At 42.0% G+C, this 25,033-nt stretch overlaps 1 protein-coding gene across 50 annotated transcripts in view; it reads right to left on the bottom strand.

The window, feature by feature from the left end:
• TCF7L2 (transcription factor 7 like 2) overlaps positions 1 to 25,033 on the bottom strand; it is a 171,197-nt gene that overhangs the window by 12,254 nt on the left and 133,910 nt on the right. For 17 of the 50 annotated variants that reach the window (XM_085554734.1, XM_015867305.2, XM_015867294.2 and 14 more), the window contains 6 exons: positions 15,421 to 15,553; positions 13,098 to 13,200; positions 10,259 to 10,345; positions 4,286 to 4,426; positions 3,281 to 3,440; positions 2,413 to 2,520 (listed from right to left, as the gene is read on the bottom strand). In XM_085554734.1, the coding sequence (XP_085410860.1) occupies positions 2,413 to 2,520; positions 3,281 to 3,440; positions 4,286 to 4,426; positions 10,259 to 10,345; positions 13,098 to 13,200; positions 15,421 to 15,553 (732 nt within the window). Of the gene's footprint in view, positions 1 to 2,412; positions 2,521 to 3,280; positions 3,441 to 4,285; positions 4,427 to 10,258; positions 10,346 to 13,097; positions 13,201 to 15,420; positions 15,554 to 20,892; positions 21,079 to 24,463; positions 24,955 to 25,007 lie in introns of those variants that run through there. The other 33 variants (XM_015867308.2, XM_015867296.2, XM_015867300.2 and 30 more) reach the window with 9 other exon arrangements.

Below are 25,033 nucleotides of genomic sequence, written 5' to 3'. Positions count from 1 at the left end.
AAGATGGTTTTGTCTTTGCCTCAGATTGTCCTCCTAAGACAGGAACAGTCTGCAACATTTTCATCATCATCCTATACAAATCCCAAGGCTTCAAGTAAATGTGGATGTACGTACTTGCTAAACATTTTGGCAGCTTTCTCTACAGAGTCAAACCAACATAGGTTTTGACAGGACTGCAGAGTTCTTTGGTACTAATTTTCTAGACAACCAGCAGGCGAGGTGACTAGACCCTTACATATTTCTGAGTCCAGCACTCAGCACCACTTAACATCTTATATTAGATCGCAGAAAGAGCGAATGTGTCTTGTGACACCAGCAAGCCACAGGGGATTCGCTGAATCCTCTTCTCTTATTTAAGAGCAGTTGAAAGCTGTGTTTCTGGCACGTACCGCTGCTGTTTCTGAAGACTTGGGCTACATCTGGCCCCATCCTTGTGCCTGATGTGAAAATGCCTAATGATTTAACTGTCTCAAGCACCCTAAACATGCTCCTGCTCTAGATAAGGGAAGGACTTGAGACCCTAAAAAAGGAAAAATAAATAAATCCTGCCAATGATTCAATTGTGTGATGCAAAGCTCTCGTGCTCTCCTCAAGCAGGAAAGTTCCCCCTGAAGGTCACTTGGGGGTACAGCATCAAGCCGCTGGGAAACCGCCAGCTTTCTCATCCTGTCCTTTTTAGCTGAAGAAGAAAGGGTTTCTCATTGCTCACATGGTGAGGACAAAAGTAAAGGTCCTAAATGCTGTAGGCTTTGTACGTGCCCATCCATTGGTGGCACAGTCACTGCGCAAAGCGAGCATTCCCAAAGCCTCAGCTGAGCCTACACTCGCTTTTGAACACCCAAGATGACAATACTGTGCAGTGCTGAGGAACTACCTCAAGCCTACAGCCTGACAGACTCAGGCCAGACTATGCTGAAAAGAAAGGGAGAATGTTGTTAGCAGGAGCAGTGCCTCGTGCAGCTTAAAGAGATTTCCTCTGCCTCTGAGGAGCACACAGGGCTACACCTTCAGCAACGAACAAAGGAAAGAGTAAGGGAGAGTCCAACAGAAAGAAAAGATGATCAAGAAAGAACATAAGGATTTCAAAAACTGCCCATAAGTAAATGTAGCTAAATAAGTGAGCATGTGTCTACTGCTGAAACAGTGGGAGAGTGTAGAGAGCTGCTGCTGCTCTAGGCTGTGCTGCACACTGTGACCTCATTTTTTCACCCATACATGTGGAAGCACAAATGCTTTACGAGGGAAGCATTGCCAAACACAAAGTACACACATTACATGACTGAGGCAAAACACGGTATTAATGGCAAACTAGGCAGAAATGATGGCAATGATGCAAGAGACAGACTTCAACAAAAAAAAAAGCATCTATCACTATCACTACACATAACTAACATTAATCTTACACATGCTAATCCCCAAACTTGCATGGAAGTCTACTTGGAAGGTTGGGAGCAAGGTTTATTTTAAAACCAGATACCTTGAAAGTTTTAGGTGGTTTATATTTTAATTTTAATAATCAAGATGCCATTATAATCCTATAATCCAATCTATAAATCTGCCAAAAATTTATGGATTTAGGCTTGTAAGAACTTAGTACCAGATGCATAACTTATAGTTCATGGAAGAAGGGGCTATATACTCCTAGTAAGTCACAACAACTGACCTTACATTTTTAACAAAAAATTCTATCGCTTTTAGCTACAAACAGGCTTTCTGGAAGGCGGAGAGGGGATTCAAGCTTAATAACACTCCATGAACAGATAACAAACTCCAAAATACTCTTCAAAAACTGATGAGGGGAAAAAATAATAACACGGCCATGAAAAAGCAGAACATAATCGGAATACACAACAGTAGAGTGTGGAATAATTCATTTAACCCCACTTGAGAGTAAGACTTTCAAACAAGTCACGCTTTTGGTTTTGCCAGTCCTTCTCTGAAGCTAGGATAAGTCATTCTTCCACTTTCCACTATACTCTCACACAGATAAGCACAAGACACTGATTATTCATAGTTTTGGTAGGAAGAAGAGGAGCCATACTAGGGGAATTTAATTATATGTATATATATATAAGTAAGATAAAATTTAAAATGAACGGCAAGCCAATAGCATCTCCAGATGCTGGTAAAAGTGAAGGCAAGAGTTTCTTCACAGATCTCTACTGCCATGCCCCAATTCTAACCTTTTACTAGTCCCAGCCAGGAAGCCTCTTCCAAGTGGAGGGCTGTGAATTATCCCCAATAGTTTTAGTATCACAGAGGGAAGCGTTCGTTGTTGTTACCAGATTGGGATCCTGAGGCACGCTTTCCAAGTAGTGCTTGTGTGCAATGTGTGGTCGTAGTTCAGCAGGTCACATATACATTTCTACAAGCTCTACTACTAAAAAAATTTCCACCTACATAGGAACCTACATAGTTATCCCGTGCGGACCAGCCCGGGTACAGCTGCATATGAAGCTGTCGTTCCTTTCTTGCCAGTTCATAGTACTTTGCTTGTTCTTCTCTGGATAACGCATGCCACTAAAGTGAAGAAAAGAGAGAAATGAGAAAACACAGGTGTTTTTTTAAAGCGTGCTAACAGCAGAGTAGATTATTTATATATAAACACAGCTAAAGATGGTTTTCATAAAAAACTTGATAAAAACAGATGATCTGGCACAGAAACATTCATATTTTATTTATAATGCCAGATTGCAACTCCAGCTAACTCAGCTGAGTCAAAACTAATAGTTTATGTTTGCTCAGCCCCTTCGTTTTCCTGATGAGAGAGAATTAAGAAAACTAAACAAAACCAGAGGAGAGGATCCAGAAGCTGAAGCACATCTTCTGTGTTAGTCACAGATTTACAGCAGTTCTCCCCCTCCCACCCCTATTAACATCTCCCCTCTTCCAGATCACACGCCTCCCAATACTTGGACCATACTTCCCAAAGGCCTCCTCCCTCCTCATTTGCTTTTCTGACCATTTCTAAGACAAAATAAGAAATGTGAGATTTTTCCATATGCCAATCAAGGAAATAACACTGAAATAATAGTGCTGTTAATTAACTCTCCCCACATATGTGACCCCACCAGCAGAAATGTCAGCAAAAAAACCCCAAACCAAACAAAAAAACACAAGGCCTTTGATTTAGTTGAATTATACAAACATAGAATACTTCCCTATCCAGTATGGAAACTGGAGGAAAACGCATGAATTCAAGTCACAACTCCTTTTTTCAGCAAGTAGTCTGACTCTTACCAAGGTCAGCCCCTGCTTGTGGTTCTCTCCTGTCACCTACCCTTCGACCGAGGATTTGGTTGATGGCTGCACTCTCTTTCAATGTGCATTCTGCTACAACTTTTGCTCTCATTTCCTTCATATACAACATAAATGCATTAAGAGGTTTCTTTATGTGTGGCTTCTTTTTCTCTTCTTCTTTTTTGGAGTCCTGATGTTTTCTGAAGGGTAAAGATACAACAGACAAAAACCTCACAGTGAGAACTCTTGTGAATTTATTAAATTAATCCCCTCAATCCCTTAACATTAATCCTCAGAAATTAGTCTCTAGAAAAAGGAACAGAAGGTTCTCTAGAGTCCTTGCCCCGGCTGCTGCATTAGAACAGTTTTAACAGCATTATAAAAAAACCCTGTCTCATGTTTATGTAATATCACCAAGTATAGCCTCAGCCCCTAGAATAACCTCAGAGAGAAATGGACACCCAAGCCCAGAAAATGGGTTCTTAGTTCACAGGGAGGGCTTGTGAGCATGATGGCAGAGGAAATTATTACATCCCAATGTCAGTGGGAACAGAAATGCTGTCTCTCTGGTACACTAATGAAATGAAAGGCAAGAAGTTACACACATACAAGGGACAGAGATAGGGAACTGCTCTCTTGGTTCGAACCTAAACCCGCTATCAGCTCTCTCTGCACCTATCTGTAAGCTGCTCATGCTCAAATTTATCTTCTCCTGTTGTGTATCTGGTATCTCATGGCTTCAAAGTAGGCACTGAATGACAGGAAAACTGTCCAAAAGCTTAATTTTTAATTAAAATAAAAAATCCATTTTCTTGTTAAAAATGGGAAGAAATTCATACCTAATTGTCACAGAAAGTCTGAAAGCGTTATTTCCATGTACTTGGATAGTTAAACTCCATTCAACTCAATCAGACAAAACAAAAAGGGGAAAAGCAAAAGAATATTTTACAGCAAAAACATTCCCACAAGCCCAAGGGTTTTTAAAGCTACACATGTAAAGGTACTTTGTAGGTGAAGAAAACAACACAATGAAGCAAAAACTTACGAGCTATGGAGTGAGCCGACGTCACTCTGGGAAGATTCTTGTTTGACTGTTGGTGTGACTATGGCCGGATGAGGAATTCCAGTTGTATGTAAACTATGGTGTGGCGGGACCATGTGTGGAGGAAACCTAGAGGAGAGAAAGCTGTGTAAATCGTCAGAATAAAAATGAATGAATGGGGAGGGATGTGTACACACATTAAAAAAAAAAAAAAAGGCATATAACAAGCACATGACAGCTAGACAAAGCATATGAAAGCTGGCAGCATTAATTAGCAATAAATTAAACATAATGACTCTTCTAATGTCATTAAAGCCAAGCTTCCCCTTCATTATCATTACTGACATGAGACATCATGATTTTTAACATCTTTAACAAAAGGCAAATTCAACTGGATGAACTTGGATGAAAGTGGAATTTCAGCTACCTGCAAAAAATCCACCAGTCCGTTTCTTTACTAAGAAAAGATCAGTGGCAACCAAGGAATCAATTTTTGTAGTTCTGAATCATGTTGTGAATTTGGGATGACATCTTTTGTTGCATATTGACAGCAAAATAAAATATTAATGCCAACACAATCTAGATGCATTTTTGATAATCCTTATAGAAGCCTCATTAAGTACATTTTGTTGATGGAGCAAAAGAAAATATTTATTTGTGTCTAATAAATCTTTGAGACACAGTGCTATAACAGAAGGCTGGAAGACTATAGAATTAAGTCAGTTTTGATGTGTTAAGGTAACCCAGTAAGGCTTAAATTCAAGTAAAATGACAGTCTCTCTAAGGAGAAAAAATATTGTCAGCTTTGTGGTCAAATATATGGATACATTCCAGTCCTGAAACTGGATAGAGAGGGATGGCATCCCTTCTGCACAATACTAATTGCTAGAATGAGGCCACAGCAGAAACATACCACTACCACTCAGATTTTCTAATTTTTAACTGAAATTAATAATTTTCTCAAAAGCATTACTAAGTTATCATTCCTTGATTATCTCATAAAGGCTTTGCAGTGAATAAGGACAGTACAGTACAACTGAGCTTCTGCCATCAAAAACACCCACTGAAGTCAACAGGCCTCTAGAGGTTGGGATCTAACCTAAAATTTTTACTTAAAAATATCTTCTCACAAAAATTTTATGGCTAAACGGATCTGGCAAACTGGAAGTTCTTTTTCATTGTAAATTCCTAGACGTATCTCAGATTTTGACCTGTCCTGGTCCAAATAAAGTACCCTGAAAATATAGAATGTTCAATGACATTATTTCGTCCATCGCTGACACATAATTTTTTCCTACCTAACAGGGTTTATGATAAAGTTGATATACTATGATTAAACAGACTGTGTACAATTATCAGAAATATACTGGGTTTTCTTTATATTTTCTTCTCTCTTAGAAATTTCATTACTGGGCTTGAAATCCATAAACTTGCCTAGACATTCTCTATATTCAGAAGATGACACAGAAGTACTGTCATAAACAAGAGGTATTGTCTACTGTGAGCTCTATGCATCTTTTTCTACCAGCTGGTAGTACTCAAGATCGTTAGACAGAAGAATTTTATCTTTGAAGGCAGTGGTGGGAAGAGCGGGGAGTGACAGGGAGAATGTGAAATTGTTCAGACTACAGAGAATTGCAGCTCCTACAAACAAAGACATGGAGAAAAGGAAAGGAGAAGAGTGTGATGGCAGTGGAGGAAGAGAATGCTAGCAAAACGGTCATTCCTCTTTGTGTTTCTACTTTTGCTCAAGACACATGGACACAAGTCTCCAAGTAGATTGTCAAAATGCTTTTGCTGCTCCCTGAAAGAAGTAACTGAGGTAGAATTTAAAGTCTGGGGAAATGCACTGGCACATGGCAGGTTATAACAGAAGGGAAAGTTGAACCTGCAAAGAGGCCAATGGACAGGTCTTCTGCCATGGCACTGCCCCACCATCATCATGACAAAAAGTGGACCTTTATACTGCTTTCTTCTGCTCTCAGTGATAGCACATGGACAGAAGGGTATAAGAGCGGGCCTGAACAGGGTCAGACTCACTGCTGTGGAAGGGCTATGAAGTGTCACTAAAGGCCAATTCCTAGTGGAGTTAGTGGAGACAAAAAGTGGTAGCTGTTAAGTTCTGAATGAGTCCCCAGGAAGCAGCTGTGATAACTGGGTCATGGACTTGATTCCTGAATGTAGATCTGATAAAAAATTAAAAAACACTGAAAAAATGAGCACTGCCTACATGTTGGGTTGTTGTATCATCAGGATCTTCAAAGGAAGGTAATTCAACAAAATAGATGAGTTTATTCTATTGGTTTATTTTCAGTGAAGACTTAAGTACCTCCAGCTAATCAAAAATTGAGGAGGGTGAAGAAAATCAGCTTAAATTGTAACTTTTCCCCAAATAATAATGATTTCCCACTTGTCATTTAGAAAAAAAGAGTGCTGGTTGGAACAGTGACTAGCTGGCGAGGAAGAGCAGCAAAGGGGGAGTCTCCTATGCACACAAATTCTGTTGAACAAAATGATAAAACCTCCCCTGTCCTCTGCCAGGCTGAGACTGCACCCAGTGAACTCTACACTTCAGAGACATGGCCACCATCCTGAGCAGGCAGCTAGAGCTCAGCAGTCATTCTAGGATAGCAGTTTTTCCACAAAGGCAGTGTTGTGTTCATCACCAGTGACCATTTATTATTGCACACTGAAAATGCTTCTGTCCTGACACAATGCTTCCTGTCGGACCTGGACACTCCTTTCAAGGTATGGGGCTGTACAAATGTGCTCCAAAACCCAAAGTGAATCACACCACCCCATGGACTTCAGTGAGCAGGGAATTAGACTCAAAATCCAAGTGCCTACTGATTTCCATGTAGACTTCCAGTCACACAGAAATAAGAAAGGGGCAAAGTGTTAATTTTTAAGTTCCTGGCTGCACTCCAACTTCAGTAATTGCATTCAGCAAAAGTCAGTTTCCTCTGAAATTTCAATTACAACAGGTATTTTCCACTGCCACCACTTAACTGCTGTGCAGCGTTTGTCTAGCATAATTCTGTTCAATTATTTCCTGATTTCCCCCCACATCAGCTGTTTTTTCACAATAGGTCCACTGTTTGCCCATCAGTCAGTTAACCCTGCCTCAATTTGCATTATGGGCATATTACGGAGGGGTAATGAAGGATCAGAAGATGTTATAAGCATGTTGAATGCATAAGAAGTGAGTGGGATATTGTTACAAGAGGAGAAAAGAGTTGTAAGTGGTTAAAGCAACCTGAAGACACTACCTTAATAGTTTAAATCATTTATTAAAATCACTATTAGTCACCCATTAACCTTTTATAAACTATTCATAAGCACACTAACTAACGAACTGTAATTACTTAGCTTTGGGAATATTCCGGGCTAGGAAGCATTATATGCTCCAAAGGTCTACATCATAACATAGGCAAATAAGGGAATCCCTTTGAAAGAAAGGCTCAGGAAAGCCATGGATAAGGTCTCTGAGAATAGAGTAGTGAGGCTGGGGTCTGCTCTCTCATCACACACTTAGGCTCTGCCAGAGGGCAGGTCTGTGGGTAGGCAGGAGCAGCCAGGGCACACCGGCCCCATTGCTCAGCCAAGCCAGTGACTCAGGGCAAGGACTGTCCCACTGCCCAGCACAGGTGCTCCAGCTGATACAGCAGGCGTGGGGAAACATGTATGAGAGCATGGTCTGCCCAGAGGGTGTTCCCATCTAGGGGAAACCAAGAGAGAAGTTTCTGGGCTGAAACAAAGGATAAACATCTTAAATCTATTCATCATCCTGTGTGTGTGTGCCTGAGCATCTGTGCGTATGGGCACATGTCAAGAGACAAAAGGAAAGGCTGTGTGCATACACACACCCCTCACCTTTGCCTAAGACATCCCCCTGTATTTTTTTTCTCTAGACAAGTATTCCATGAATTGCAATAAACACCCTAAAAATTCTAAGCAGCTCATTATACACCACCGTCTCCTTTTATGGCTCCAAGCCAGAATATAATGATGAGTCTTAACTTGTTAAGGACAACTAATTTTTTGTTCCTGGCTGTCTCAGGGGCTTCTCTCTTACTCACTCTCACTTTACTTCACTGTTGACATGTTTCTGTTAACTGGATGTCATCTGCCTGCCTTGATTTTATGCACAAGCAGTGGGATGCATTTTTCTGTGCAACAATTCTGCTTTGAGTTGCATTAGATTTGTCATTATTCTCTCATTTTCCCCTTGCACTTGTAACATTTCATCTATTCCTGCCTTATTTTTTGAGCCACGGTGCACCCACATTATGGTTTATACATGATCTTGCTCCCTTTGAAGCCGGCAGATTTCAGAGCCAGCCCTCGTCAGGAGAAGTGCCTGCTACCAATTTAGCAGGCTGAGGGCCCCGAGCTCCAACAACTCAATCTAAAGGGGGTCACAGGGTGGCACAAGCGAGTGTCAGCAAGTGCTGTTTAATTGCCAATCTAGGCTTCTCCATGGTGTTTAAAGTATAATGACCCATCACTTAATTCTGAGAAGTCCTGGCCCTGCTGCTGAATGGAATGAATATCAAAGGATGTGCTAGAACAGGGCAAGGAGCCTACATTTCCTATAACTGCCATAAGTATAATAGACCTCTACTTCTGTCGTCCCATTACCACAATAATGTATTTAATTTGCTGTGTACTCTTTTTAACTAGATACCTTTCATAAAGCCTATCTTGGGAATATAGCCTGCCCCCTCCCACAGCTTCCCCCTCCCCCAAGTGACTAGCCTCTCTAATAATAATTAAACTAAAATCAAGCTCTACTTTGCCTCACACCTTGCCTGCAAGTCTTTTATAGATATTAAAAAAGATTAAACAAAGGGAAGGAATTATTGTTTAAATTTGCAGTACTCTTTCCAACACAGGAATTTTTCTCTCTCCTCTGGGTCCATTAATTTTTATTTCTTTTTTTTTTTTTTTTTCCTAGTTGTCTTTTTCTACTTGCAGGAGCAATGTGAACAAATCTGAATTTTTGCATTTACTCCACTTATCTAAAGCACACAGCACAGTATTTCCCCTTTCGATCACTCAGAGCTTTACTTAAAGGTTTCCACTGCTTAAGAAGGTGTGCTTTTCTCCCTCATACCCTAATCTTCTCCTCCTTAAATCCTCTATATGCCAGCCTTCACATATTAGGCTGGAGAGATGGAGAGGAAGGGACAGAGAAGGGAAGGGACGTGGAACCTTGCTATGTAATGCATGCTAATTTAATTATGTGTCATCATCAAAATGGATTAGCTGTTTCAGCCCATCAGGAAAGTCTAAACCTCCACCGATTTAATTAACCAGACTGAAAATCAGATGAACAGAAAATAAAACTATCATTAGGAGCAATTAGTGATTACTTAAACATAGTGCTGCCAACCAGTTTGTAAATAAAACTAGCAGCCCCTGGAAAATTAGATGGAATTAATTGGAGGTAGGGAGGGGGAGAAACATATACTTCTAAAGCTTTAGAGGGTCAGGCAGGCCCTTTTATGTTGACTGTCAGTGTTTGGAGATTTGGTAGGGAAAACACAGCTCAATAACCTTCCTCCTAACCCTGTTTGCAGAGCAGCCCCCCTCTCCACAGCCTCCCTTCTTGCACACAGGGTGCTGTTCTGGGTTGATGGCCACTGAGAAAGCAATAGTGTCACGACTTCTCCTCCTTGCTTTTTAAAAATCACTTTTTCTCAGCTTTTTCATTTAGTTGGCTTTTAAAGATGACTTTCCACTGCTTCATTCCTCTCTCTCAAAAACAAATTCTCAAAGCCCAATGAGAGCACTAAAACACCCTGTTCCCATGAAATTTGAAGATGCTGCCCATGCTCTCCTCCTTCCAATAAACAAAAGTTTAACTAATGTGCTTTCAGGAATATGTTTCCTAGATGAAATGCTCTCCTTTAGAGAAGGTAGCAGGAGGAGCTATGCTTGCTCTCAACTCAGGACCTCAGTATTTGAACTCACCTTGACATGGAAGCATTGACGGTCAGAGCTGTTGGGTAAGGGTGGCGGAAACCCCCTGTCGTGATTGGGTACACTGGCTGACCTTGCCTGGCAAAAGGAAGGGAAAGAGAGAATGAGAGGAAGAAAAAAAGGTTTTAAAAAAAAAACCAAAAACAACAAAAAACTTCTCTCTGCGCAGTAAGCTTTATTCTCATTTGATCAGAACAAAAATCTTGGGGATTGTACAGCAAGGATCAAAGGAAAGAAACACAGAACAATTTGAATGCCATAAATCTGATAGGAATGGCTAATTAAATTTTATAACCTCTGCTTATGTCAATAGAGACCCTCTCCCCAAGCTGAAACTAGGTGTTTTGTTGTAATAATTAAAGGCGAAGTCTCGCTTGCTTTAATGGAGCCATCACACTAATTGAGGGCTACACATCCAAAGGAAAACAATAATGAATGTAAATTTATACCAAAATAAAGTACAGTGAATCAAAGGACTTCAGTTGCGCTTTGGGCCTCTTTCGGTATTTAGATCTCGGTGAGAAAACATTAAATTAACAGAGCTTAATTTGTAGCCTTTTGTCAGATTAACAAGTGTTGACAAGAGTTACCGGGGGAGAGTCCCCAAGAAGTATTGTGGGTAACCAATAGACAATCACACCTCATTACAATAATTAAAAAATACAGCAACATGCAAAACAGCATCCTCATGAAAGACACACAACTTTTTCTGACTGAGATTTGTCTGTGTTGGCTAGTTCTTTTTATCTGTCCTTCAACTATGTCATCTGAATGGGCAGGCTGCGTTCTGGGGGGCTACTATGCTAGAGACATCCATGCAAGTTGAGGATAGATGGGTTGGGAAGTTAACGGTGAACCATGAGTGGAAATGAGAGGGGAAATAAAAACCTTGTTTTACTTCTCCAAAATTGGCCATACTACTCTCCTAGAGCAAGTGTGATGAGATGGTATCATCCCTCAACATAAGCCATTTGGCTGAGAGCTGTGGGTAGACAAACACACTATGGGTGTTGGCTTGTTATAAACCAGTGGTAATGACCTAGACTTCCTGTGACAAAGATTACCATTATCACCTGCCTGATGAAATTGGCATGTGTGGCAACATTTATGTGGGTTTGGCACTACAACATGAGGTTCAAGAAGAACAAACCTGTGTCCGCACACGTAAAACTCTCTGAGACAAGGATGTGCAATAAGGCACAGGTCAACAACAATGAATAATTCCTTCCTACTTTCTGTCATCTCTAAAATTACTGACTCAGCATTTATTGAGTACACTGAATGCTGAGGCTTCTGCTTTGCAAACTTGAGCTAAGCAGTTGCAACACAGCTCTGAATCTGAGCTGGTTTTAATTCAGTCTGGCCTTGTAATCAGGAAGGAAGAAAAAAAAGAAGCTGACATGGGCGCAAGGTGTCCTACACAAATGGTAAATCACCACAAACAAGGAGGAATTTATAATTTCAGGGAGAGCAACACTCCGGGTTTTTGTTCTGCTCATGCTCTGCTCTTCTGGAGAAACCCAGCCTTCTGCAGAGAGCTGGTGGATGTGCTTCCCCCTCAGTGAGGGAGGGCCTCCAGCCTCTGCAAGTGGCATTATCACAAAGGAAGACTTGCAGAGAGACCACAAGTGGACTGCTGAGGCCTGAGCTCCAGCAAGCCGGGTATCAGTGCCCCTAGAGGCCCAGGTGCATGTGCAACCTCCACTCATCCCAGTTCTCCCATGGGTGTGAATCCTGTTGCCTTAGGGAAGGCAAACTCACAGACAGGTATTTTAGCACAGAAGTCCAAACAACCTCAAGCAGGAACAAGCAATTTCTAACTTTGAGCAAGCAATTTCTAAAGAAATATGATCTCCCTGATTAGGTTGGCTACGTGAGAAAAATAAGGTAATAACCTTGATCTCTAATACAGAGAACCATTGTATGCAGCAGTACAAGTGCATTTTATGAGAATTAAAATAAAATTTATTGTGCATAAGGCCTAGGAAGTGTTTATATGTATCACAAACCCATTGCAGAGGTGGCAAAATTAAAATAAAATAAAAAAATAGGCTTGATTATTGGAGGCAGCCTTATACTCAACAGGGCTGTGCAAGTAGAATACAGAGAGTTGGGAAATCAAAACAAACAAACAAGCAAACAAAAAAAACAACACACCAAAACACCAAAACAAGCCAAAAACCCATCGACTACTTTCCATGGCTTTTTTTTTTTTTTTTTTTTTCCAGTTTTAAAGTAAGCTAATTCCTCTTGCTTGCTTGCAAGAAAATTCCATTCCTTAGATGCCAACTGTTCAACCCTGTCTCAGCCAGGAATGCTGTTCACCAGTTGATGTAAAGCTCTACTGTTTCACAAGGAAATCAAATGGGGCTTTGACAGGGAAAGCCAAAGAAATATAAACTTTAACATTTATAATGAGGATGGCCCCGTTAAAAAAAAATTTAAGAAGTCCATTAGATTCACTGTGAGCTCCCAGAAAACCAAACATGAGGGTGTGTTAAACAAACGAATATGGCGCAGCGTAAAGGTACTAATAAGAAAAGAGCATTTCTGCAGAACAGCTTAAAAATGCGTGCTTCACGAGCCATCGGTCAGTTGAGACAACATGCAAAGCTGCACTCAGCTGCCTGTGTTTGTTTAAGACCACATGACTTGGTGCAAGTTTTAATTAATTTTTATGAGATGGGTAAATTGATAATCACTCAATAAAGTGGCAGTTGGCAAACAGACTTATCTCAATATATACACACAGGCACGCCCGCACACATTTTTTAACATGAATTTTACACATCAAAAAGAAAATGGAAATTAAAAAAATGGAACTCCTTACTGTGGTACTAACCATCCTAGCGGATGGGGGATTTGTCCTACAGTGCCTGGTGATAGGGGATAATAAGGAGATATGTCTGGAGGATGTGGAGGTCTTGGAATTCCTGTGGAAAAGAAACATAAAGGGAGGTTAGTGATGAGACTCTGGAGTAAGTAAACATAAGGTAAAATGCTTCTACATTGTTATCATAGAATCATAGAATCACCAAGATTGGAAAAGACACACAAGATCACCCAGTCCAGCCATCCGCCCATCACCAATAGTTCTCACTCAACAATCTGTTTAAGCTATCTGTTCTTTCTCGCTGCAATACTCATGACTTTGCTTTGAGTTTTTAAAGGTTGTTTCACAGTCTTATAAATGGTCTCTTGGCATCTTGGTAAATGATTTTCAACCAGAAAAACTGATGCAGTTCTCTATGTCATCTCCTCAAAGATAATTATTTTGTTATTGAAGTTAAGAAGCCTCAGCTACTGTTCTGGTGAGATGCTGTGCAAGGTGCTGTCTTCAGTGCTCAACAGAACTATCAAATTTGTGTTTTTTTCACTCTCAGACTCTCCAAAAGAGCACAGGTTCTACCCACACTTCAACTGCATACTCAATAGCATGGCAGTATTCCAAAGCAACCTCCAAAAAAAGCTACGAAGTTGTTATAATTACAAATGGTGTTTGCTTTTGAGGTGCAAGAAAGACACTTGGTTTTGCGTTCCTAAACTTCTGCATAACCTAATGGAAGAGCAGAAAAATAAAAGCAATGACAGAGCCTGGAAGTGCTTGGTAAAACAGGGGACAGAGGGTAGGACAGGGGGCCCATCAATCCTATCTGAAACTGATGCAGCTCCCACTCAGGGAGCAGAAACCAGATCCAGGTGGAAGCTCAAATGTTCGGGTCCTTGCCTCGGAAGCAAGTAGGAATTACTCGGGGGAGGAGCAAAGGCTACAGGACTGAGTCTTTCAAATAGCAAGTCAGAGCACAATTACATAGCTAAAGCAGAATTAAAATGAAGGATGTTAAAAGGAGGGAATACCACAATAATGGTTAAAACTATTTTTTAAGTCACTCGGGAAGCTTTTAATCTCTAAATTAAATCTCCTTGTGTGACATTTTCATGCAGACACTGCTTTTTCTCCATTACAAAAACCAAACAGATTAACTGGGCTTTAACAATCCGGTGAGCTATTTGCACACTTGAAAGAATGTTCACTGAAGAAAAGCAAACAGTCTACAGACGTTAATCATATGTTTTACGATAACCATTTAAAAGCTATTCCCTGTACTACCATAATTTAAATGAGAGGTTGACTATGCTATTCACTTGCAATACCCAATGATGGCAAGATGGATTCCTTTTAAGCCACGTGAAGTTAGTATTAAGGACAATTAAGAGGGGCCCCCACTGAGGTGTATGGAGTGAAAAACAGCTAATGCACTGCCTCATTCAAGGGCTGGAGCTTAAATAAATTATCTGCATAAGTTAGGACAACGCAGAGCAGTTCTTTTGACAAACTCTGAACATGGATTCAGTTTCAGATACTCTGTCCAATTAACTAGCTGGCACCTGGATTAATGAAAACAAAACCACCATCACTAGGAGCTCAGTGCAGCCTAAAGAATGAAGATTGACACTGTTTGACTTCTCTGCGCCTTCGGGTTAAACAGGGACTCTTTAAAAGCTAGAATAACATGTAAATTCCATTCTGTAACACCAAAAAATCTAGTCAGGGTTTTACACATTGCTCTATATTCACGAAGACTGCCCTTCAGGCTGAACTGAGAGTTGGGTAGACTTACATTGGGGAAAAGAGTTGCAAGAAGATAGCTCGAGTTAAGTAGTTAGAGTGGATGAAAATTCAACATTATAGGAGAAAAATGGCTGAACTCCTGACACAGAAACAATGGGATTTGGGGAATTAAAAGAGATTCATTTTGAAACTGGTCATGACCCACCACCTTTAAAATTCCAGCTGCAATTTTGTAAGTGCAGATCACAGAACGTACATGTTTAACTCTCTGGGTCGTACATGCAAACCAAGCAGTTAGCAGATTCGACTACTAGATGGGGTATCATGCTTGCACAGAAACACACCTGCAAACGACCCCACACATGCAAGTCTGGTGTCACTTTGCAGAAGCTTTATGAAAATTCACTCAGTAGGTTTCCTTCTGAGACCTAATTAGCTTCAAAATAAACTACTTTGTCCAGATTCTCACATGCATTTGACATTTTACTTGTGCTCCAGCATGGGAAATCCTTCCCCAAAATATAAAGAATGGAGAGATCCACCCACACTCTCTCAAAACCCAAAACTATTTCCCACCTACCTGTTTTTGGATCTACGTCGGCTGGTAAGTGTGGAGGAGGGTTTCCTGGTGTGAAGTGCTCATTGCTGTATGTGATAAGCGGCGTAAGAGGGTGTACATGGTGCGGGTGCTGCACAACTGGCACTTTGTTAGACTGTCAAGAGAAAAAAGGTCAATGGCATTAGAGGAAGGCTGCACACTCCCCACTGCAGCACGAGGCACAACATGCAGCAAACAGAGCACCTAGGATTCCTGTGAGCTCCACGCTCTTCCAGATCCCTTCTTGGTGCCAACCTTGCAGTTTTCCCACCCTATTGCTTAAAATCTGCTCACACACTTTCCCTGCTCTTGAGTTTCTTTCATCTCTTTGACCTGTCGTGCTCCTGTACGGAGCAACAGCAATTCTTTAAAATTTGTCCTTTCTATTTGATAATCTTGTGCTTCACCTCGAAGATGCAGGCAGACTCCTCAGCGAGGGGCTGACAGAGTTCCCCATTTAATTAGCAAGAGACCCAAATGCTCACTGACCTGCAGGTCTTTTCCTTTCCCCTTCCTGTCCTCACTTTCAGTTCTGCATTTTACTGCTCATTGCAAATACTCCAGATAAAAAGCCTTTGTAGTGCTAGAGTATTCCCTTCATCAGCAAGCATTAATCTGACAAGCAATCACCTGCATATTTTATATATATATATTTTAGAGGAGCTGATTAATTATCAATTCATCAGAGAGTGCTAATAAATGGAAACTGGATACTGATGAATTAGGCAGCTAAAATATTCATCTATATAAATAATGGCAAAAACACAGATAAAGCCATTGAAATTGAAACTCTTGTAGGGGGAAGAATCACATAGACATCAGGAGGTTTTTCTTTTACCATTCCCTTTTGGGGGGGGGGGGGGGGGGGGAGAGGAAGGGAGGTAATATACATATCTTTTTCTTCACAACAATAAAAAAGAAGTGTGAGTCAATGAATGAAAGGAAAAGACAGGCTGAACTGTAACTTACCCTTACAAGATCACAAAGAAAAAATTAAGCTGAAACAAGCGAACTGCTGGACCATTTACTGCGAGTAATCCAATTGCAAAAAACCCTATTCCCCATAGAGGATTTTCACTAAAATCCTACAACAGGGACATTTAACCAGATTAGGTACCAGCAAAGATAAAGAGGCTGGTATTAGATGATGAATGGATTAGAGTCAGGTTTCATTTTAGAATGTGTCTTCATTTCCTTTTATTACTTTAAGTAAGGAACAACTTGCATTAACATCAAGTAAAAGGAATCGCATTAAAACAGAGCAGCGAGTGCAGGGCAGCCCCGACAGCACCGCTGCCATCCGGGGCCCACTGCTGCCAGCCCAGCACCCCAGTACCAGGGTTCATGCAGCGAGAGCTGGCTCAGCTCCGATCCTCTCTACTTCTTATAGAAGCCTTTCAGAAATGATTCAGCTATTTGAGAAATGACAGCAGGGTTTACTTTTCTGCAGCCCTTGCAGAGAATGGTTCAGCTCTGTGGCACAGAAAAGCCCACATGAATCATGGCACGCTGGGCCCAGCAGGCTCTGTGTTGGGTTGACGGAGGCTACAGAGCCATGGGCAACTCATGGCTGCACAGAGCCAGCCTCATCATCAGAGAAGCCATGTTGACTTAGCCCCAGATGTGCTCTGGCCAAAAATCTGTTCTCTTCCAAGTGAGCCAACCCTCAACACTTTGAAAGTACCAAAGAATTTAGCAAGTGTTCACACTAACAGCATAGCACTGTGCATGGCCAAATGGCTAGCTGAAATTTAGTTTTCAGAAAGCAGTGTTCTCAATGAGAGGGATTTCTGCTGGCCACAGATTGTTCTTTGGTGGCCAAAGCACGACTGTTGGCTGCTGGAGCTCTCTGCTCTCTCAATTGCATCCGCACATCACTGCTAAAAATCTCATCCAGCTCCTGATGGGCGGTAAAACAGCACAGTAATGTCTTCCACTGAGAGCTTCTCCTCAGAAGCTAGAACTGATTAGTTAAAAACACAAGGACAGAAGAATCATCCCAAGGAGGATTAGACTTAAGCCAAGAAACAATGCTTGAGGAGAACAGTAGACTTGCACACCTATATATATACACATACATACATACACACGCACATATATATATATATATATACTATAAAGGACTGCATGTATATTGTGGGAAATCACTTCCCATTGCTCCGATAAACCAAGACCCCTGCCATATCTTGCCAAAATGGTGTGGCTTTTACATCATTATGTGTTTTACATAAACTTTTACACATTAAAAAAAAAAAAAAGAAAGAAAGAAATGGAAAGGGGAAAAACAATAACAAAAAACCAACAGCTTAGAGTTGTCTGCAAAGTTTTCCCCATGTAAGTCACTTTTCTTGGATGACTGCCCTGAAGTCAGATGATTAATATAAAGGTGTTAGGTATAAGGGCAGGATACTTCCTTGCAGCTCTGATGATTCTGGGGCAGAGGTGTGGGGAGAATGTACTGGGATCTCTATGCTCAAAAATCAGTCAGCAGCTGTGTTGCTCCCCTTGGCTTGGATTGCACTCCGTTTTGCAGAGTTTATTACACACTGGGAAAAGGGACCTTCACTCTGCTCAGAATAGCACACGCAATTTGCAAGCTAAGCTAATCATGCACAGTATGCTAAATGAGCTGCTCTTTAAAAGCAGAACTCCTGAAGTTAACTGAACTTCCTTGGAAAAGAGAAAAAGAAAGGACTAGCTGGGAAAGAGCAGGATTAATCCTGCATATGCATCTTCCTTTGAAGTCAATGGGAGCTCAGCCAGAGAAACAAGTGTGGTCCTAACCCCATCCACTGGCAATGAAAGGTAAACCAGGGAAGTCAATCAGAGACACCTAATAGGTGACCTCAGCCACCCAGCCCCCTGCAAAAGGCCTTTCTCCAAGACACATTTGTGAGTACTGCAGGAAGGCCAGTTTTAAGCTAAAAGCCATTGTGAGATGCCGGAATATCTCTGGCAACTTGAAGAACTCCATTTATGGCTATGTCAGAAAGGGAAAGCAGAGCTGCATGGGCACACACAGATTAACATCAGTGCATGTGATAATAGGACAAAAGTAAGTGGAGATTTCTGGAGAGAAATCTCAGCTTCTACAAAGCACCAAGTCATGTGCTGGTAAATCACTTGTCTGCACTGAAAGCTGGGGTCTCATGTGCTGGGTTAGAGGGCATGGTAAAGAACTGCAAAAAAAAAACCCGACAGAAGTTTGCTTTTCTTGATAACCCCTGCCTGAAGCAAACCAGAGGAAATTGTCCCCATAGGGACCCAACTACTAAATCTCTATATATGAATCTGAAATGCTTCTGGGAGCGCTTAAACACGGATGATTTTAAACAATTGAGCTGTGGAATGAAAAAGAAAAAAACAAAAGGCAACAAATTCAACAAATTTTGGACTGCTATATGCTAGAGAGGGATTCTGAGATCCATTTAGCCTAAGTCTGATACGAGCCTCTAAGAGAAAAAAAAAGCAAAAAACAAAAAACAGAACTTCAGATTTAAACTGCAGGGGATTGTGTGTATAAATTGCTGTGTATTAGTCTTTGTTGCATGGTAAGGACATTTCATTAACAGGATGAAAGATGCTTCTATGTGTATACAGCCCAATTTAATACACCCCACTGATGAATACTCCCCATTTATTGAAGAAGTTAATACATGCTGTATAAATCAATAGTTCCTAAGTCTCTGAAAGCAATGTAAGACTTGAACAAGATGAAACATTGCATTGTTGGGCACACAAAGAGAAAACCACCTTTAAATAGGAAGAGTTTGTAACTGCAGTTTTTGTTTGCAAATTCGTAGTTTATTTGGTCTCAATAATAAAACATGGTATTAACTCAAGAGAACATGCCAAGGTTGCCAGAAGCTCTGTCCTCATAGAGGTAACATTACTAAAATCTGCAAAAAGCATCCCGTCTCCAAGCAAAGCACCACCACACCACAGCAGCAAGGCAGCCAGACGCTACAGCACTGACTCTCTGCTCCATCCCCACTGCTCAGGGCAGGGGGAAGTTCCTGCCCTGGAGGAAAGTAGGGTCATGGGCCACCTCCGAAGTATGCCCCAAGACCCTGCACCCAGCACGCTGAGCAGGGGGTGGGCAGCCTCCCATGAGCATCCCCTGCAAGTGGGACCATGGCGAGGGGAGATGGATGAGCACCAGTGCCCCAGGCCCCCTCTCCTTCCCCGCCACACAGGACCCCAAGCTTGCCATCCACCTTCAGACCTATTAATCACCATCCACTGAAAACAAATGGAGCTAGAGCTCCGCCTGTCTTTTTTTTTTTGCTGCATCCTCCTCTTTCCCACTCCACCCCCCCCACCCCCAGCTTTCCCTTTCCGCTGGAGAAAGATGAACCCTGAGAGTGCCTTTATGAGCCTAATACAATAAAACAAAAGCAGCACAGAAGAGGGTTTGTCAGCCTTTCCCCCTCCTCCGGGGTGGATACAGAAGGTCGGAGGTGGTCGTGAATTAGCAGCGCTCCCGGAGTTGTTCCCTGGGCTAGGCAAAGGGTCCCATTCAGTACTGGCTCACATTAAAAATAGGTTTATAACTTGTCTCCCTGTATTTTCCAGATGGTGCTATTGCAGTTATGCTATGGGCAGGGAAATGTTAACAGATGTTCCTGAGCTGCTCTTGCACTGCAGCTCCAAGGATGCTTGCAAGAGATTGTCTTTTTTTCCCTATAGGTTGGTTTCTTACTGGATCTGCCTTGAAATGAACTTTCCTCCCCCCAGAATCTATAAGTATCAGAAACATAAGCAGCAAGAAGCAGTAAACTCCAAGATATTGTTGCAAATAAAATATTCTTCCATTTCTTGCCAGAGTGACAAGCACCCAAGGGAGAGCACCCAGACCAACAGAGGCACCCTGAACTCCAGCTGGGAGCTCCAACACAGCGGACTTCAGTGCAATCATTTGGGGTCACAGAAAGGCTAAAACCAACCAGACCCACCACTAGATGGGAAGGGATAGGGACTGAGTCACCAATACAAAAATCTGCTGCCAGTGAGGAAGCATTCCCTGAAAAAATAAAGATTTGATTTTACCCTGCTCCGTTTAATTTGTAAGGATGTTTTCACACCTGACTAAGCATTTTCTCCTGAAAACTACTTCCCCTTGCCCCATTGTGGCTGGTACAGTGGCCTGAGCCCTTTCACAGTTTAATGTAGCTGATTTCTGCCTAAGGTCCTGCCCTAAGCTAACTGCCTATTGTAATGGGAGACAAGGCCCCCATTGATAATCACATCTCACCCTCCTAAGAAAGGCTCATTTTCTTCTTTCACACAAATGATGACAGGAGCACTGACAACCATGTGCTGGGACAATACCCCCCCCCTAGACAGAGGCTGACAAAAAAACACCTTCCAACCATCCCCTTCAGAAAAAAGCAGAGAAGTTGGGAGCAGCGTTGGATATCTCCCCTCCCCTTCCCAAGCACAGCAAGAGCCTACCTGCTCCAAAAGAGCCGTCAGCTTCCCCCAGAGCTGCTCTCCTGGCGATCCCAAAAGCGCATCCAGCAGTTCCGTTCAAGGAACGCAGCGTTTGCATTTTCCCTCTGTTCTTCCTATGTGCCCCCCGCACAGTGAGGCACCGAGCCTCTGCGCCAGCCGTTCCCCGTGTCCTTCCCAGCCCAGAGCGGATGCTCAGAGGGGAAGGGGGGAAACCTTGGAGATGTTCAGGAAATTTCCACTTAATTTTGCAAAAAGGCAATTATGTGAAATGATCTGGTGACAATTAGCATATGCCAAATCCTCTAGCGTAAAAAGAAAGAACAGGGGTTTAGCTTTCTAATTACCTCCTGGTAGTTCCCAAGCAGGAGAATTAAAAACATTAGCAGTAAAACAGTGTTATTAAGTGCTCTCACACTTTTCTTGCAAAGCCGGTGTGGGCTGTAATCTTACTGCCACTGTATTTTAGAGGATTATTTTTCCCTTTTTTTTTAAAAAAAAAAAAAAAGAAAAAAGAAAAAAAACTTTTAAAAAAGAATTCTTATTTTTTTAAGAAAATTAAACAGGGTTTCAATAAAAGTGTAACACTGCATCCTTGGACCACACAATGTTATGGGACAGCAGGTCAGCCCCAGATTTATACACCCACCTATTTAGACACAGCTATACATTCTGACATCCCACAGTATCACTTCTAATTACATTTATGGCCAATTTTAATCCAATCATTCCATCATTGCTTTATTGATATAGGGGATGCTGCATCCATCCTGGCTTTGGGTGCGTGCTCATGCTTCCCAGCTGTACCCCACGCATGGCGGCTGCACACCACTGGGCAGCGTCCCAGCAGCTCAGCATTACAGCTGATGAGATCAACAGGTGAACTGCTATGTGAGGGTGGGCAGCGCTGGGACTTTGTGTTCCTGGCACCAAGGGGCAGAGGGTAAGTTCTTCATTGTGCAAGGGGATACGGCACTCCTTTTCACCATTAGACAAACATCCTGTGATTTCTTTGTAATTAAGTAAAGTGTAGTTAATTACTCTTTTAGAAAAGAGATATTATCTCTTTTCTAGCAAGTAAGCAGTCCTTTATGTCTAACAAGGCAAGGAGCAGAGTGGTGGCATATACCTGATTAAAGCCAAAAAAACACTCTTTCCCGAAGCAGTAACACTAAAATGTGTCAACAGAAACATGAAGCAGAGCGACTGATGGAAGCTGAACAGGTGCTCAGGTGATGGTCCTGAACAATACTGGGGGAGAGATGCTGAACAACAGTGCACACACCGAGATTCAGAAAAGGTAGGATGAAGGAAAAAGGAACTTAAGCTAAAGACTGATTGCATAATTGCCCTCAGAGACCTCATTTTTAATGCGCTTTGTATGGGTAGCTATTAATGCAATTTTACTTGCTACCTAGCAGTCTGTAAAATGCCATGTTATGAACAGCTTTGCTTCTTGCATGTAAATCACAAATTTCAGCACCACACAGCCGTGGTACTGCAGAAGAGCGAGCCCCCTGATTTCATTAGGGTATCTCTGATTTCTGTCTCCAGCAAGAACTTGAATGTGAGGCTGTAAAAAAACTGCAAGAAATGAAGAAGAATTGCAATGCATGCCTATCCCCACCAGCACTGGGTTATTTCAGCAAGAGCAGCATTATTAAAAAACTAACACGCAAATACATGCCTTGAGATAGATGGACAAGTATTCAGTGCAGCCTTTAAAAATGCAGCACTCACAAATGGTAGCAGAAGGTGTTCAATGCCACAACGCAACATAGGTAGTAAATATATATTAAATACTTTAGAAATGACAAAGCTCTAAAATCGGTTTTGTTTTTAAATGTGCTCAAAACATCACTCATCCACCACAGAACTACCGAGTGGAGAGTAGTTGAGTCCAGATAAATTATTTCTTGAATAAATTCAAAAGTTCTCTGAAAATATGATATTGAACATGCATCAGAATTGACACACCTTGCCCATGTTTCGGAAGGGAAGAGACAGGTGCATGCTGTGCCCGGAGGCCTTCCACTACCCTACACCTCAGGAAAAAGAATTCCTGTGTAGGTAGAGAGATGCTTACAGGGTCTCGTCCCCACTCTTGTTAGGCTGCATCCTCAGCAGCACGTATAGAGAAAGAAACATCTCAATAACTGTCAGTTCAGATTTTGATTGTTATAAATCTCTAGAGGATTTTATCACCTCTAGACTTTATACAAGAAAAGGCAAATAAATCAGCTCAACTTCCTAGGAAAGGTAGCACGGAAATGCTCCTGGATCGAGGGACCCGATAAACAAGCCTGGCATGGCTGGAAAAGCCAACAGCAGAAAGCTGAAGGCTCCCACAGAACCTCCAGTTTGAGCGAGTTGCTCTCAGAGATTCTTCAGCCTATCTCTGTGCTCGGTGTGTCAGTACAGGCAGAGCTGGTTGGGTTACTTCCTGTAATTAGGATGAAAATAAAAAAGTCTGTCGGACTTCTGGTAATAAACACGGGAGCACCGTGTCAGGACACACATTAACTCAGATTTATCAAAATTCAGTAATATTTGTCATATTCTTTGTCATTGAATGAAATCACCTTTATGCAGCATCCCTGAAATTTTCATCTTTCACTTTACAGCTGAGCTTCATGAAGAATTCAGAAAATGGAACAGAGTGTCAACCAAGCACAGGATCAAACCACTTGATTAAAAATTACTATATACAATTTTCATTAATTTCCCCCAAAGAAACGAAAACAATCTCATTTTGTTTATGGCAGAAGTGAGACCACATCCGTCCCAAAGACCCTTTGCTGTACAACATGTGCCCAGCCACAAATCAACTTTTTCTCCTAAAACAATTTTACCTTCATGGTTTCAGAGTTAAGGAAATATCACACTGAACTGAAGAAAGCTTTGAAGTGGCCCCCTCCGCCCCAAAGGAAAAAGAGAAAAGAAAGAGAGTGATGTCATGTTCCCTGCGTGGCTGTATCACTGTGTGTGGAACACACAGATGATACACGCGCTCCCTTCGCCCTCGCTGTTAACCATTGTTCCCCATCTATAAATCAGAACCCGAAACCTGACACACATGGGGCTGAGCCCCCCCTCCGCACACACCCTGATCCCACCCTGCAAGCGTGAGAGGATTTCTTCCCCCTGTCCAAAAAACCAGAGCAAAAAAAGAAAAAAAAAAAAAAAAAAAAGAAAAGAAAAGAAAAAAAGAAATCGGGCGGAGGAAGGAGAAAAGAGGAGGAGTACAACAACTCTGCCCCGCTGCACCATTGTGCCGAGACAAAACCCCACTCGCTTCCCGCGACCGCTGGAAAATTGAAGCGCCATCGAAAAGTCATACTTCCCCCTCCTAAAAACAGTGATTACCATAAAATAAATAAATAACAACAGCACAGCTAACAAAGGTCGCAGCCAGGGATGCTCGCTTGGTTCTCCCCCACTTTTTTTTTTGGTTTTTTTTCTTGTTATTCTGCACACGACGAAAGGGAGAGAGAGAGAGGGAGAGAGGGAGCGGAGTCACATAAGAAGTTCAATGGTCAAGACGGAAAGCGCGCACGCAGCAAGTGCTACTCACCCAGCAATTCAAATTGAGATGCCAGCAGCCCAACTGCTGGAAGAGAGAGAGCCCAGAGGCAAGCGCTCCTCCTTTCCCACTCAAATCTTCCATTCCCACTAAAATTGCATCCCTCGGGTACATAACAGCTTTGTCTTTCCTTCTCTTAACCTCAAAAACTTTGTTTCTTTACTGTCTGGATGCCAATTGTGCCGGCTTTGTATTATTTTCCTTGCAGCTTTTCTCTCTCTCTCTTTTTCTTTCCTCGCTCACCCCCCCCTCCCCCCTTTTCACTTAAAGTACTGAAAAAGCTGTCTTAAAAGATCAAGATGTCTCCAGTATTTTGGCCTGGTGTTTTCTGAACGCTCCAAATCCACTGTCATGTTGGCCGTGAGAAGTGTCTTATTTCTAAATCGCCTGCCTCAGTTAGCGAAGTTATGGAAGCTCCTCTCTTCCCCAGTATATCACTTTACCATCCTTCCAGGGAGCGGGGGAAAAGCCATCCCCCCCCCCCCAACCCCCCCATGCAGGTATGTCTGCTCAGAAGAGCAAAAAAAGCAGTTACCTTGGAAATCAGAGACAATGCCACCG

The sequence above is a fragment of the Coturnix japonica genome, chromosome 8, assembly GCF_054131305.1.
Source record: "Coturnix japonica strain WE chromosome 8, WE-NBRP24, whole genome shotgun sequence".
Classification (NCBI taxonomy): Eukaryota; Metazoa; Chordata; class Aves; order Galliformes; family Phasianidae; genus Coturnix; species Coturnix japonica.
The sequence above is the reverse complement of the archived record's forward strand: the minus strand, read 5'-3'. Positions and strand labels throughout refer to the sequence as shown.